The sequence below is a fragment of the Capra hircus genome, unplaced genomic scaffold (assembly GCF_001704415.2).
Source record: "Capra hircus breed San Clemente unplaced genomic scaffold, ASM170441v1, whole genome shotgun sequence".
In the NCBI taxonomy this organism is placed as follows: Eukaryota; Metazoa; Chordata; class Mammalia; order Artiodactyla; family Bovidae; genus Capra; species Capra hircus.
In genome coordinates this window covers 27,991-40,052 of record NW_017189530.1, presented here as the reverse complement: position 1 = coordinate 40,052, position 12,062 = coordinate 27,991, and the positions used below count along the sequence as shown (strand labels likewise).

At 63.8% G+C, this 12,062-nt stretch overlaps 1 protein-coding gene across 2 annotated transcripts in view; it reads left to right on the top strand.

The window, feature by feature from the left end:
- The window catches only part of BCR (BCR, RhoGEF and GTPase activating protein), a gene marked incomplete at its 3' end in the record, with an annotated part of 72,743 nt that overhangs the window by 37,531 nt on the left and 23,150 nt on the right, over positions 1–12,062 (top strand). For both annotated transcript variants that reach the window (XM_018044398.1, XM_018044399.1), the window contains 3 exon segments: positions 2,012–2,178; positions 9,935–10,039; positions 10,375–10,560. In XM_018044398.1, coding sequence (XP_017899887.1) covers positions 2,012–2,178; positions 9,935–10,039; positions 10,375–10,560 — 458 coding nt within the window.

The following is a 12,062-nucleotide window of genomic DNA, read 5'->3' as shown; positions in this document are numbered from 1 at the left end:
TAAAAAAACAAACAGCTGAAGGTTTCTTGGGACGTGTGGACACTGGCCATTCTGCACTAATGGGAAGCCGGGGCAGAGGGTGGCGCTGCCGAAGGCGGCGGGGAGGGCTGGGCGCCAGCGGCGTTTCAGCGCCGGGCGGGCTCTGTCCGTGGTCTAGGTCCAGGCCCCAGTTTCAAAGTCGGGGAACCTGAGACGCAATCGTCGCCGTATCAGCTGTGTCGCCACCTGTGTGGAACCGGAGCCTCTCGAGTCTGCAGCCTCCCTCCCCCCGCCACCACCCCACCGGAGGGCAGGTCCTTACTTTAAAAAAAAATGTGATTCCAAAAAGAAGAACCTGGGATCAGACTTGTTTGGGGGGTGGGGTGTGGACCGGAGTTCTGTGCGCCCCCCCCGCCCCCCACGTCCTCAGGAATGCTGAGTTGAGCCTTTGCGTCTTAGGAGGAGGCAGCGCTTGACTGTGGCCTTGGGCTGCCCCCTCAGGATGGTACAGAACCCGCAGTCCAGGGGCTTCCCTGGCGGGCCCGTGGTTAGGACTCCCATCTCCCAGTGAGGGAGGCGTGGGGTCCATCCCCGGTCGGCGAACTAAGACCCACACGCTGTGATGTGCGGCCAAAAAAATAAAAATGGAGACCCCGAAGCCCAAGGGCCCCGAGGGTGCTGCCCAGTGCAGTGATCTCGGTCACTGAGGCCCCTCAGATGGCGCATTAAGAGGTGTCAGGGTGCCTCCGTGCAGCACGCAGCGTCCTCTGCGGCTCTCATCCCAGAAGCGGCCCCGAGGACTGGGACCCTCCCGCGGGCCCACAGGCAGAGCCCAGCCTGGCCTTGGTGACCGGCCCCCGAGTGCAGACCCCAGGGCCCCAGGCGCAGCGGCGTGGCCAGCCCTCAGCGGTGGGCCGGCGGGCGGTTGCCCTGGCTGGAGCCCCCTGGGGGTCCTTCACGGCTACCCCGGCCCAGGCCACCCCCCGACTCGGTCAGTACGTGCAGGGCCCGCCTGGGTTACGCTTTCTGAGCCCCCGGATGACGCTGGCGGGTAGCCAGGGCTGAGGGCGCCTGTTGGAGGACGGTGACCTTCCTCCGGGAGCAGAGCTGGAGGGGTGGGGTGAGGCGGGGGCGGGGCAGGGAGCGGGGACTTCGGCCGGCGGGCGCCCGTGGAAGGCAGTGAGGCCCGTCCTCCGCTCTAGTAGCTTCCGGAAAGCCAGTGCTGGGCGCTGGGCTCACCTGGCCAGGGCGGTCCGGGTGCCGCCAGCACGCAGAGCGTTTGGTGCCTGAAGGTGTCGCCAACCGGGGACTGAACGCCCCGGAGGCCGCCTGCGGGCGCGTCACGGTGACGTGACCGAGCCCCATTGGGATGACCTCTGGGAAGGCCCGGGCGCCCTTTGGAAGGAGGAGTGGACGGGCGGCTGTGACGTGAGGCTGGAACGGGCCGGGCCCTCACGGGCTGATGGCCCAGCCAGGGAGTCTGCTCGGTAAGAACGGCTCTGGGAAGCGGGCTCTGGAGCCCGTGTGGCCTGTGATCCGTGGGGGCGGGGTGGGGGGAGCGCCGACTGCCTGGTGCCTGAAGGAACAGGGTGTCAGCTCTGTGGCCAATTACCGCCCCCCCCCCCAAATCGGGGAGAGCTTGCTGTAGGATAAGCCACGCTCTGCTCGTGGGGACCCTCAGCTGGGGGGCAGGGGGGCACAGCCTGCTTCCTGGCCTTGCACCTGGGTCGGGGGGTCAGGTTGGATTCCCCCAGATGGGGCTTAAAGACATCCCTGGACAGCAGGACTCGGGCATTTGGGGTCCACCCTTCAGGCCCCACTACCCCCACAGGATCAAAGGCCTAGCCTCATGTTGTCTGGGGAGGAGGCGCCCCACTCCGCCCACCTGCAGAGTCAGTTGTAGAGGTGAGGTCAGGCTATAGGAGGCCTCTGTTCCAGGCCCACAGGGGACGGGTGGGGCGCCCCCAGCACCCCCAGGCTGACAGCCTGCAGCCCCTCCCCGCCTCTGACGCCGCCTGCTCTACACTTGCAGATGCGTTGTTCGGGACCCCGCCGGGGTTCGGTTGTGCCTCGGATCGGGCAGAGGAGCCACGCCGGCCCCAGGAGGGGCTGCCCTACATCGACGACTCACCCGCCTCCTCGCCCCACCTTGGCAGCAAGGCCCGGGGCGGCCGGGACGCGGCGGAGCCCAGCAGAGCGGTGAGTCGGGGCGGGAGGGTGGGAGGGGGGCCACCGAGGGTCCAGTCTCCCTGAGGCCCTCGTCCCGGATCTGGGTGCACGGGGGCTGGGCATGGAGGGCGGGTGCGGGGGTCCCGGGGCTCTGTCTTGGCCAGCAGGGTGCACGGCGAGTCGGGGTCCAGGACCCCCCCGGCACACTGGCCCCCCCCTCTTGCCCAAGGAGCTGCTGAGATGGCTCACCCGCTCCCCGGGGTCTTCCTCCCGGGTCCTCCCCGTCTTTAGTGACCCTCCTGCCGTCCCCTCCACTCTGCGATGGAACTGAGGCCCCGAGGTCCGTGGCGAGCGGAAGCTGGCACCGCCCCAGGTGCCCTCCGTCATGGGCAGCAACCGTGGAAGCCTGACTCCTGGTCCTCGTGGCCCCGCGCCTCAGGCCAGTGCCCCCGAGGCGGGTCAGGGCCTGGCTGGGCACCCCCTGGACCTCCCGGGCCCGCCGTGCTGGGCTGAGCTCGCGTGTTGCCCCTGACGACAGACGCCTCCCTCCCGCTCAGCCTGTGTCTTGGGCATCTCCGCCCCGGGTTTAGCAGTGAGAGCGAGGGCGGTGGTTTCCCCGTGGCTGGGAGCGCGTCTCCTCACCACGTGCCCCCCGCGGGGCCGGCGCCTTTGCTCAGGACTGCCGTTTCCCTTTGGCTTCTGTGATTTCTGGCTTCCCTGCCGGCCCAGACAGTAAAAACATCTGCCTGCAGTGCGGGAGACCCGGGCTCAGTCCCTGGGTCGGGAAGGTTCCTCTCGAGAAGGGAGACGGCCATGCGCTCCAGGATTCTTGCCTGGAGAATCCCATGGATGGGGGAGTCTGGCGGGCTGCGGTCCGTGGGGTCTCAAAGGAGTCCGGACGTGATTGAGCCGCTGACCCTTTGGCTTTCACCGCTGCCGGGCAGGCTTCTCCCCCTGAAACGGGGGCGGTGGGTAGGCACCCGTGTGAACGCACGCCTGCCTGGCGCGGTTACCCACATGGCCATCTCCAGCGTTCCATAGACGAAGAGACGGAGGTTCAGAGAGCCGGAGTGACGGCGCTGAAGTCTTCCCCACCCCTCAGCTGAGCCGTTCAGCCCCTACCCTGCCCTTCCTGAGGTCTCTCTCACCCTGCGTTGCGGGTGTGACTTGGGGCAGACGAGCATCCTAACAGCCGATCCCTGGACTTGGGGCGGTCCTCCCTGTCTGTCCGTGGTCCCTGAGGGCTTTCTCCACCTGGCACGCGACCTCCCGGCCCTCCCTGGGCCCCTGCCCTCAGGCCTCCAGCACGCTGGCTTGGGGTTCTGCCCCACCTTTTATCCCCAGTTGAGGGACCCACCCGCTGGACTCGTCTCACCTTATACACGGCGAGAAGGCTGCACCTGCTTGTTGGGCCTGCGGGCTCCAGCCCCAAGCGGGCACCTGGCCCAGGGGGCTTTCAGGAGGCACCTGGGGGAGACAGGGATGGGACCAGATGAGGCATTGGTGGTTTTGTTCCGGAAGCCTTGTGGTCCAGGGCTCGGGGCCCTGGAGACCGGCGGAGAGCGCCGGCTTTCTGGGCCCCGTCCGCCACGCAGGGACACTTCCCTCTTTCGTCTCTGATTGTGGGTCTGAGGACGATGCGGCCGGGGATTCCTGGCACCCACAGGAAGCGCTGTGGTCTTGCGGTCGCAGCTGCCTGATCCCCCGTCTGCCAGGGCCGGGGTGGCTGCCCGTTCCCCTCAGTCCCACCCTCGGTGGGGCTTGGCCTCCACTGCCGAGCCTGGGCCCTTTCGGTGTGGGAGGGTGGGATGGTCAGGAGGACCTTCCCGGGGACCCCATGGGGATGTGGGGATTCGCTGGCCTCCTGGGGGTGCAGGCCAGTTCCAGGAACGCATGCCCGCAGGGTGAGTAGGGGGTCTGCAGGGAGTTGCCCGGGGCACAGGGGTAGGAGCCAGGTAGGCGGTAGGGTGGGTCCTGTGACCCTAGGAGGCTGTCCCAGCACAGAGCGTCAGTGAGAGCCTCCCTCCCAGTGGTCATCCTCAGAGGGCCCGCTGGGCGTGTCTGTGTTTCCCTGGAACGATGACTGTGCAATGCCAGCTGGGGACCCGAGTCCAGGGCAAGGGCCAGCAGACACACACCTCTCGTCTCTGTGAGGAACAGTGAGATACGCATTTGTCAGCCCCTTGGCGACGCTGCAGAGAGGAGCGGGCTCCTGGGGGGCCTGGAGCAGGGCCGCCGGCCAGCGCGTCGGGGGTGCAGACGAGCGTCCAGGCGTCACCCCAGCTGCCGTCCTGGGAGGGGGTGGCCTTTGTTCTGCAGGCCGCGATCGCCCGGCGTGGGGGTGGGGCTGCAGCTCTGGGCCTGGCAGCTGGCTGGCGGGCTTCCCCTCTGCTGCCCTGGTTCCCTCCCTCCCTCCCCGACCTTGCTGCCGCACCGACCTTGCTGCCACACCGGGGGTTTCTTTTCTGTCTTAGCCTCGGGGCTTGTGGTGTCTTCCCCGCTCGCTCCCAGGCAGTGGAGGCCTCTTCCCTTTTCCTCCAGCTTCCTCCTGCCCTCTCCGCATCCGGGCGCCTGCATACACCCTTCCCAGAGCCTGCGCGTGTGCAGGGCAGGTGTCAACACTGCGGTCCCGCCCTGCCCTTTGCCCCCTCCTCCTGTCCCCTCCGCCGTCTCGCCTCTGGGTTGGGTGGCCGGCGTCCGGGCCCCTGTCTGCTGCCCCTAGTCCTTCTGGGGCTCAGGAGAAGGTTCTAGTCGAGCCCGAGGCCCCACCCAGACGTTCCTTTACCTGGCCAGGCCCTCGGGAGTGGAGAGCTGGCTGGGGCGCCATCCTGTTCCACCCGGCTCTCCAGGCTGCGGGGCTGGGGAGCAGCTCCCCCTGGGCACACGAGCCTTTACCCTGGCCACGGTGGGAGGTGCGGGCAGGCCCCCTGGGAGCAGCTTTCCCGGGGTGCCTCCGTTCAAGACATGGCCTCCGTGGTCTGAGAGAAGAGGGAGTGGCTGGGCTCCCCCACCCTGCACGTCTCTGCTGATGGTGCTGGGGCCCCGGAGCCAGCTGCCCGGACAGTCCTGGACCCCGGGACCTGCTCGTCTCATGGACGAGGGTTCCCTGGAGGGACCCTTGCACCTTCAAGGTGTGGCCACGCCAGGGCCCAGCCAGCAGCTCTGGGCCCTCTTTGCGGGTCAGTTTATTCTGTGGATCTTGGTGAAGAACCTGGGGTTCTGGGTGCCCTGGCGCAGAGGCTCCTGCTGCTCAGCATGGCCTGGACGGGGCTGTGGTGTGGGACGTGGATATCCTTTCTCCAGAGTGGCTGAAAGCTACTATGATGGCTATCCCCCATACACAGACACAGACACAGACAGGAGCACGCATGAGCACACACATACGTGCACACATACACACAAACACACACATGCATGAACACGAGCTCAGACGTGTGTACATAGACACGAGCACACGCATGCATGCGTATACACAGGAGTACACAATGCACGTATACACACAAGTACACGTGTGTGCTTAAGCACACATGTGCATATACACAAGCGCACACATGTGTGCACATACCCATGAGCACACATACACGTGCATATACACAGGAGTACACACGTGTACGTATGCACAGAAGCACACATGCGTGCGTGAGCACACACATGCACACATACGTGTACACATACCCACGAGCACACACGTGTGTACACAGGAGACACACACGTGCGCCTGGCTTATGCACACACAGCGATTCCCAGAGTAGAGTGGTGGTCCGGGCAGCCTTTCTGGGTGGCCCCAGCAGGCAGCCAGGATGTGCTGTAAAAGTCCCAAGGATGGAGAAAGCAGATGCGGGGGAAGTGGAAACTGAGCTCCTTTTCTCCAGTTTGCACCTGGGCAGCCAAGGCTCCGGGCAAGAGGGCAGGAGCCTGAGACAGTGGGGCTCGCAGGGCGGGCCTGGCTGATGGCCGCACCCCCACCTCTTGACTCAGCCCCGGGTGCTTCCTGTCAGATCTGCCATTTCTCCACCACAAAGTACCTCCCTCCCGCCAGGCCAGGCAGGTGGGAAGGGCCAGTAGGGTTGAGGGTACAGAGGGGCTGCCCTGGGAGGTCCTGTTCCAGGTATTATGGAAACACACAGTGGCGCTCATCTCACAGGCTACCAGGATGATGCTCGAAATCCTTCAGGCTTCAACAGTAGGTGAACCGAGAACTCCCAGTGTACAAACTGGATTTAGGAAAGGCAGAGGAGCCAGAGGTCAAACTGCCAGCCTCCGTTGGATCATAGAAAAAGCGAAGGGATTCCAGAAAAACATCTACTTTATGGACTATGCTGAAGCCTTTGACTGTGTGGATCACAACATACTGGAAAATTCTGAAAGAGATGGGAATACCAGACCACCCTGACCTACCTGAGAAATCTGTATGCAGGTCAGGAAGCAACAGTTAGAACTGGACATGGAACAACAGACTGGTTCCAAATAGGAAAAGGAGTACGTCAAGGCCGGATATTGTCACCCTGCTTATTTAACTTCTATGCAGAGCACATTATGAGAAACGCTGGGCTGGATGAAGCACAAGCTGGAATCAAGACTGTCGGGGAAAAAAGTCAATAACCTCAGATACGTAGATGACACCACCTCTGGCAGAAAGTGAAGAGGAACTAAAGAGCCTCTTGCTGAGGTGAAAGAGGAGCGTGAAAAAGCTGGCCTAAAACTCATCATTCGGAAGACTAAGATCATGGCGTCTGGTCCCATCACTTCAGGGCAAATCGATGGGGAAACAGTGGAAACAGACGCTTTGTTTTCTTGGGCTCCAGAATCACTGCAGATGGCGACTGCAGCCACGAAATTAGACGAGAAGCTGTGACCTACCTAGACAGCATATTAAAAAGCAGAGACATTGCCAACAAAGGCCTGTATAGTCCGGGCTATGGTTTTTCCAGTAGTCATGTACAGATGGGAGAGTTGGATCCTAAAGATGGCTGAGCATTGAAAAATTGCTGCTTTCAAATTGTGGTGCTGGAGAAGACTCTTGAGAGTCCCTTGGACAGCAGGAAGATCAAACCAGGCTTGCCTGGCGCTTCAGTGATAAAGAGTCTGCGTGTCAATGCTGGGGACGCGGGTTTCATCCCTGATCCACGAAGGTCCCTCATGCCTCGAAGCAGCTGAGCCTGGCACCGCAGGAGTGGAGCGTGTGCTCTGGAGCCCGGGGGCCAGAGCTGCGGGCTCACGGCTGCAGCCCCCGAAGCCTGTGCTCGGCAACAGAAGAAGCCGGTGCCGTGAGAGGCCCGAGCGCAGCCAGAGACGCGGAGCCCCGCTCACGGCAGCTCGGGAAGACCCCGCACAGCAGTGAAGACCCAGCACGGCCAGGAATAGATGACCAAGTGGAGTCGTGACAACAGCGGAAAAGCGAGATCCAACCAGTGCGTCTGAGAGGAAGTCAGCCCTGAGTGTTCACGGGAAGGGCCGATGCTGCAGCGGAAGCTCCAATACTCTGGCCACCTGATGCGAAGAGCTGACTCATTGGAAAAGACCCTGATGCTGGGAAAGATAGAAGGCAAGAGGAGAAGGGGACGAGAGAGGATGAGATGGTTGGATGGCGTCACCGGCACGATGGACATGGGTTTGATTAAGCTCCGGGAGTTGGGGACAGACAGGGAGGCCTGGCGTGCTGCAGTCCACAGGGTTACAAAGAATCAGACACGACTGAACAACGACGGGAGTGCCCGGAGGCCTGCGCTGGCGTGGGATGGCGGGTGACGACATCCACAGACGTTTGCCCTGTTGCAGCCGGGGGTAGGGGTCTTGCTGCCGGTGCAGTGAACAGAGGCCAGAAGTGCCGCTTGACGCCCAGTGTGGCACAGGGTGTCCCCCCCGGCACCCAGCAGAGAATCCCGCAGCCCCAGATGTCAGCGGTGCCAAGGCCGGGACCTGCCCCGTCCGTCACATCCCCCTGAGTGGCCAACGGCCAGTGCTCCGGTTCCACACCCAAGGACAGGGCTGTCTCCGCTCATCTGCAGGCTGGGGAGCCAGTGGCGGAAAGGGCAGGGCTGTGTCCTCTTCTCTGGACACAGGGACACAGGGCCTCAGCTGCCTGGCACCACCTTCGGGCCGCAGTGGGGCCAGCCAGCACGGGCTGGGCGTAGGGAGGAAAACCCCAGCCAGGTGGGGCGTAGGCCGTGGACACAGCCGCCCTGACCCCAGACTGCCTCATTGCTGGTCAGGGAGCAGACAGAGGACCTCAGCCCGGAAGTTGATGAAGAAGCAGTTTCGTTGCCTTTGGAATCATGCTCCATGTCAGTTTCCCAGGCGTCTGTAGTAAAACACCACAGGCCACGTGGCTTACACAAGAGGGATTGATTTCTGCCAGTTCTGGAGGCGGGACGTCTGAGATGAAGGTGTCAAGGGGGTTGGTTTCTCCTGGCACCTCTCTCCTCGGCTCAGAGATGCCCATCTACCCCCTGCGTCTTTCCGGCCGGGTACGTCCGTGCCCTGATGCCCTCCTCCCTCCTCCTCGTCTTCTCGAGGCATCGATTTATAACTCGGTGTTCTTCGTAGGTGTACGAGACAGTGGTTGGACGTATGGTGAAACGGTTGCTAGCTGTGACTCAGCATCCATCACCACGCCTGGTTATAAGTTTTTTGTGTGCTAAGAACGCTCAAGATCTATTCTCTCAGCAGCTTTCACGTATACAATATGGTACTGACTGTGGCAACCCACTCCAGAGGGGGACGTCCACGGGCAGAGGAGCCTGGTGGGCTACAGTCCCTGGGGTCGCAAAGAGTTGGCCACAACCGAGCGGCTAACACACAGTCACCGTGCTGTTCCGTACATCCCCAGGACTTGCTTGTCTTGTTCCTGGAAGTTTGTGCCTTTCGATCACCTGATCTCTTCTTAGAAGGGTGTACCAGCCGTTTTGGACTAGGACCCAGCCCACTGACCTCGTGTTAATTACGATTTTAAAGACCCTTATCTCCAAGGACAGTCGTGTTCTGGGGCGCCGGGGACACACCCCTGGCATGACACCGTCACACCCAGCGCTACAGTGTGGTCTTGGCCTCCAGGACCCTACCCGCCCCCCCCCCCCCCCCCGTCTGCGTCCAGGGGCCTGCCAGCTCTGTGTTCGAGGCAGAGACTGCAGAGTCGGGAGGAGGGGGTCCTTGCTGTAGCCCACAGGTGTGTGGGTCCCATCGTCTAGAAAGCAGGCTCAGAACAGCAGGTTTAAGGGACAAAGGCCCTGGTCCCAGGAGACGGGGTTTCCCTTGGGCAGGTGGCGTCAGGCCCAGCCTCGCCCTGTGACTGGGGAGGAGGCGGGGCCGCTCAGCCCTGGCCAGTCCAAAGGTCCCGTGGCAGCAGTGCTGAGGCTGGCTGGGCAGGTGCCGGGCGAGGCGGGGTTGTGGCGGAGAGGCCGCGGTGGCCGTGCGCTGGGCCCGATGCCCCTCCTCCCCCCTCCCTCTCCCCGCCTTGCTCAACTTCTCCGGGACGGCCGCTCCTCCCTCCTCCGTCACGGGCTCCAGGTGCGAAGGAGGGCTTTGCCTGCCGCCCTGCCCAGCTCCCCACTGCCCGTTGCCCGGCGTCAAGGCCAAGGGTGGCCCCCGGCTTTGCTGGATGACTGGCCAGACTTTGCAAGGACCAGAAACCGGGGCTGACCTGCCGGGGGACCCCCAGGCCTCCCGAGTTTCATCCCACCCAGAACCTTCTTGGGAAGCTGGTCATCTGGGTTCCTCCACCTCGATGACCCTCCTCGCCACCCCCACCCGCCCCCCTAGGCCTGACATTTGTCCTTTTGTCCTGCAGAGTGAGTTGGACTTGGAAAAGGGCTCAGAGATGAGAAAATGGGTCCTGTCTGGCATCCTGGCTAGCGAGGAGACTTACCTGAGCCACTTGGAGGCGCTGCTGCTGGTGAGGGGGGCCGGGGGGGCGGTGCTGGGTGGGCAGGGCAGGCCTGGGCAGTGCTGCCATGGAGGCCTGGGAGCAGCCCCCACCTGCCCCCAGAATCCCTGCCAACACCCGCAGGAGGGCCGGACATGGCCCTGCTGCGGAGGTTGGCCCTCCCCAGGGGGGCAGTGGACGCACTCGTGAGACGTGGTGCCCAGCCGAGCCGGCTTCACGTTTCTGTGGCTACTGAAATTTAAAAACCGAAGCTCGTGTGCATTCACATGACCACGCACACCTGGCACGCGGCGAGCCCCGTCCCCTGCCACCCCCCCCAACCCGCCGCCTGTGCCCTCCTCCAGCCCATGAAGCCTTTGAAGGCGGCCGCCACCACCTCTCAGCCGGTGCTGACGAGCCAGCAGGTCGAGACCATCTTCTTCAAGGTGCCTGAGCTCTACGAGATCCACAAGGACTTTTATGACGGGCTCCTGCCCCGCGTGCAGCAGTGGGGCCACCAGCAGCGCGTGGGCGACCTCTTCCAGAAGCTGGTGAGGAACCCGGGGCCTCGCGGGGTGACGGGCGGGAGCGCGGGGGGCCAGGCCTCTCCCTGAGCCTGGCGCCCACCCGCCGCCAGGAGTGTGGTGGGGAGGGAGAGTCCAGGTGCATCTCACCGCCCCAGACGCCCAGGCTGGGCTGCAGGAGTGGGTGCTGGGCAGCCCCCTGCTGGACCCCCACGCGAGGACGCCGAGCCAGGCTTTCTCCCCACGGCCCGCCCCGGGGATGTCGCTGGCGCTTTCCGGCTCCGCCCGAGTTCTGCTCAGGCTCCAGACAGGGCCCTCCTTGGACCACAAAGAGGCGGCTGACCGGGCAGCAAGACAGCTTCCAGGCGCGGGCACCGGGATGGGGAGCCGGGAGCCGCCCGCGCAGGTGGGGACAGCGGGGCTCGTCGGGCTTTGCTGCATGTTTGCAGTTCTCTTGAGTTAAAGGATTAGTCAAGGACTTTTTAAAGAACGAGAGAAAGGCAGTTTGGGGAGGGAAGGTTGATCAGGGGCGAGGAGCCCTCTGGTAGCCAGGGCGGGTCCCTGACTGAGGATGTGGTGAGGACAGGCCTCCTGTGTGGCCCCAGCTCCCGTGGCCGCCGTTTTAGGACCTGGAGCCGAGTTTATCGCTAGCGACGGTGATCACGGCGCCCTGGAGACGCGGCGCATCCCGTGGATTGGGGTGGAGGAGGCGGCAGGGCTGGTTTGTGTGCGGCTGGCCCAGCAGAGAGGCGGCCTCCCAGCACTGCGAGTCCTACCCCAGCACTCTTCGAAGGCGGGTGCCAGGCCGGCCGGTGTGACCGGGGTTCCCCCTCCAGGGACCTGGAATCCCAGCTCCCGGGTTGCCCGGGCCTCCTGTGTGCGTGCTCTTTCCCTGAGAGAGAACCTGGCCTTCTGGGCTGGGGTGGACGAGGTCGCTGGGCCCCCTTCTCAGTGCTGGGAGTACACGGAGACCGAGCGCCAGCCCCCAGCCCTCCTGGGCTGCCCAGACACCCAGGTGGCCAGCCTCGGCTCATGCTGGACCCTGGCGTTCCGCTTGGGCATGGCTTTCCTGTGAGCCGTCCCCTCTGTCCACCGCCCGGGGCTCCAGGAAGGGGAGGAATGCCTCTTTGGTTCAGATTCCCCCGCCTGGGACCCCTTTCCCAGGGCGAGAGCTGGGAGACCGGTACTCCCCATCCTCAAAACCCCCATCTTTGAAGACCCGTGTTGTGGGCAGAAACTGCAACCACGCTTTTCCCCAAATAACACTCAAGTCACCCAGAAACTTAAAAAAATTAATAGTCTGACAAACACCGGGATTTGCAGCGTTTGCTCTGGTCTCCCTGGTGTCCTGGGTGTATGAGGTGCTGCAGCAGGCAGGTGGGGGAGGCGTGGCCCTATGCAAGAGCAGCTGCCGTGGGAGGTGGTTGCTGGGGGGCTACGTGCCGCGTGTTCACCTGTGTGCCCCTGGGGCCGGGTGCTGGGCATCCCCATGGACAGGTGGACGGGTCCCCATCCCCACCGCTTTCAGG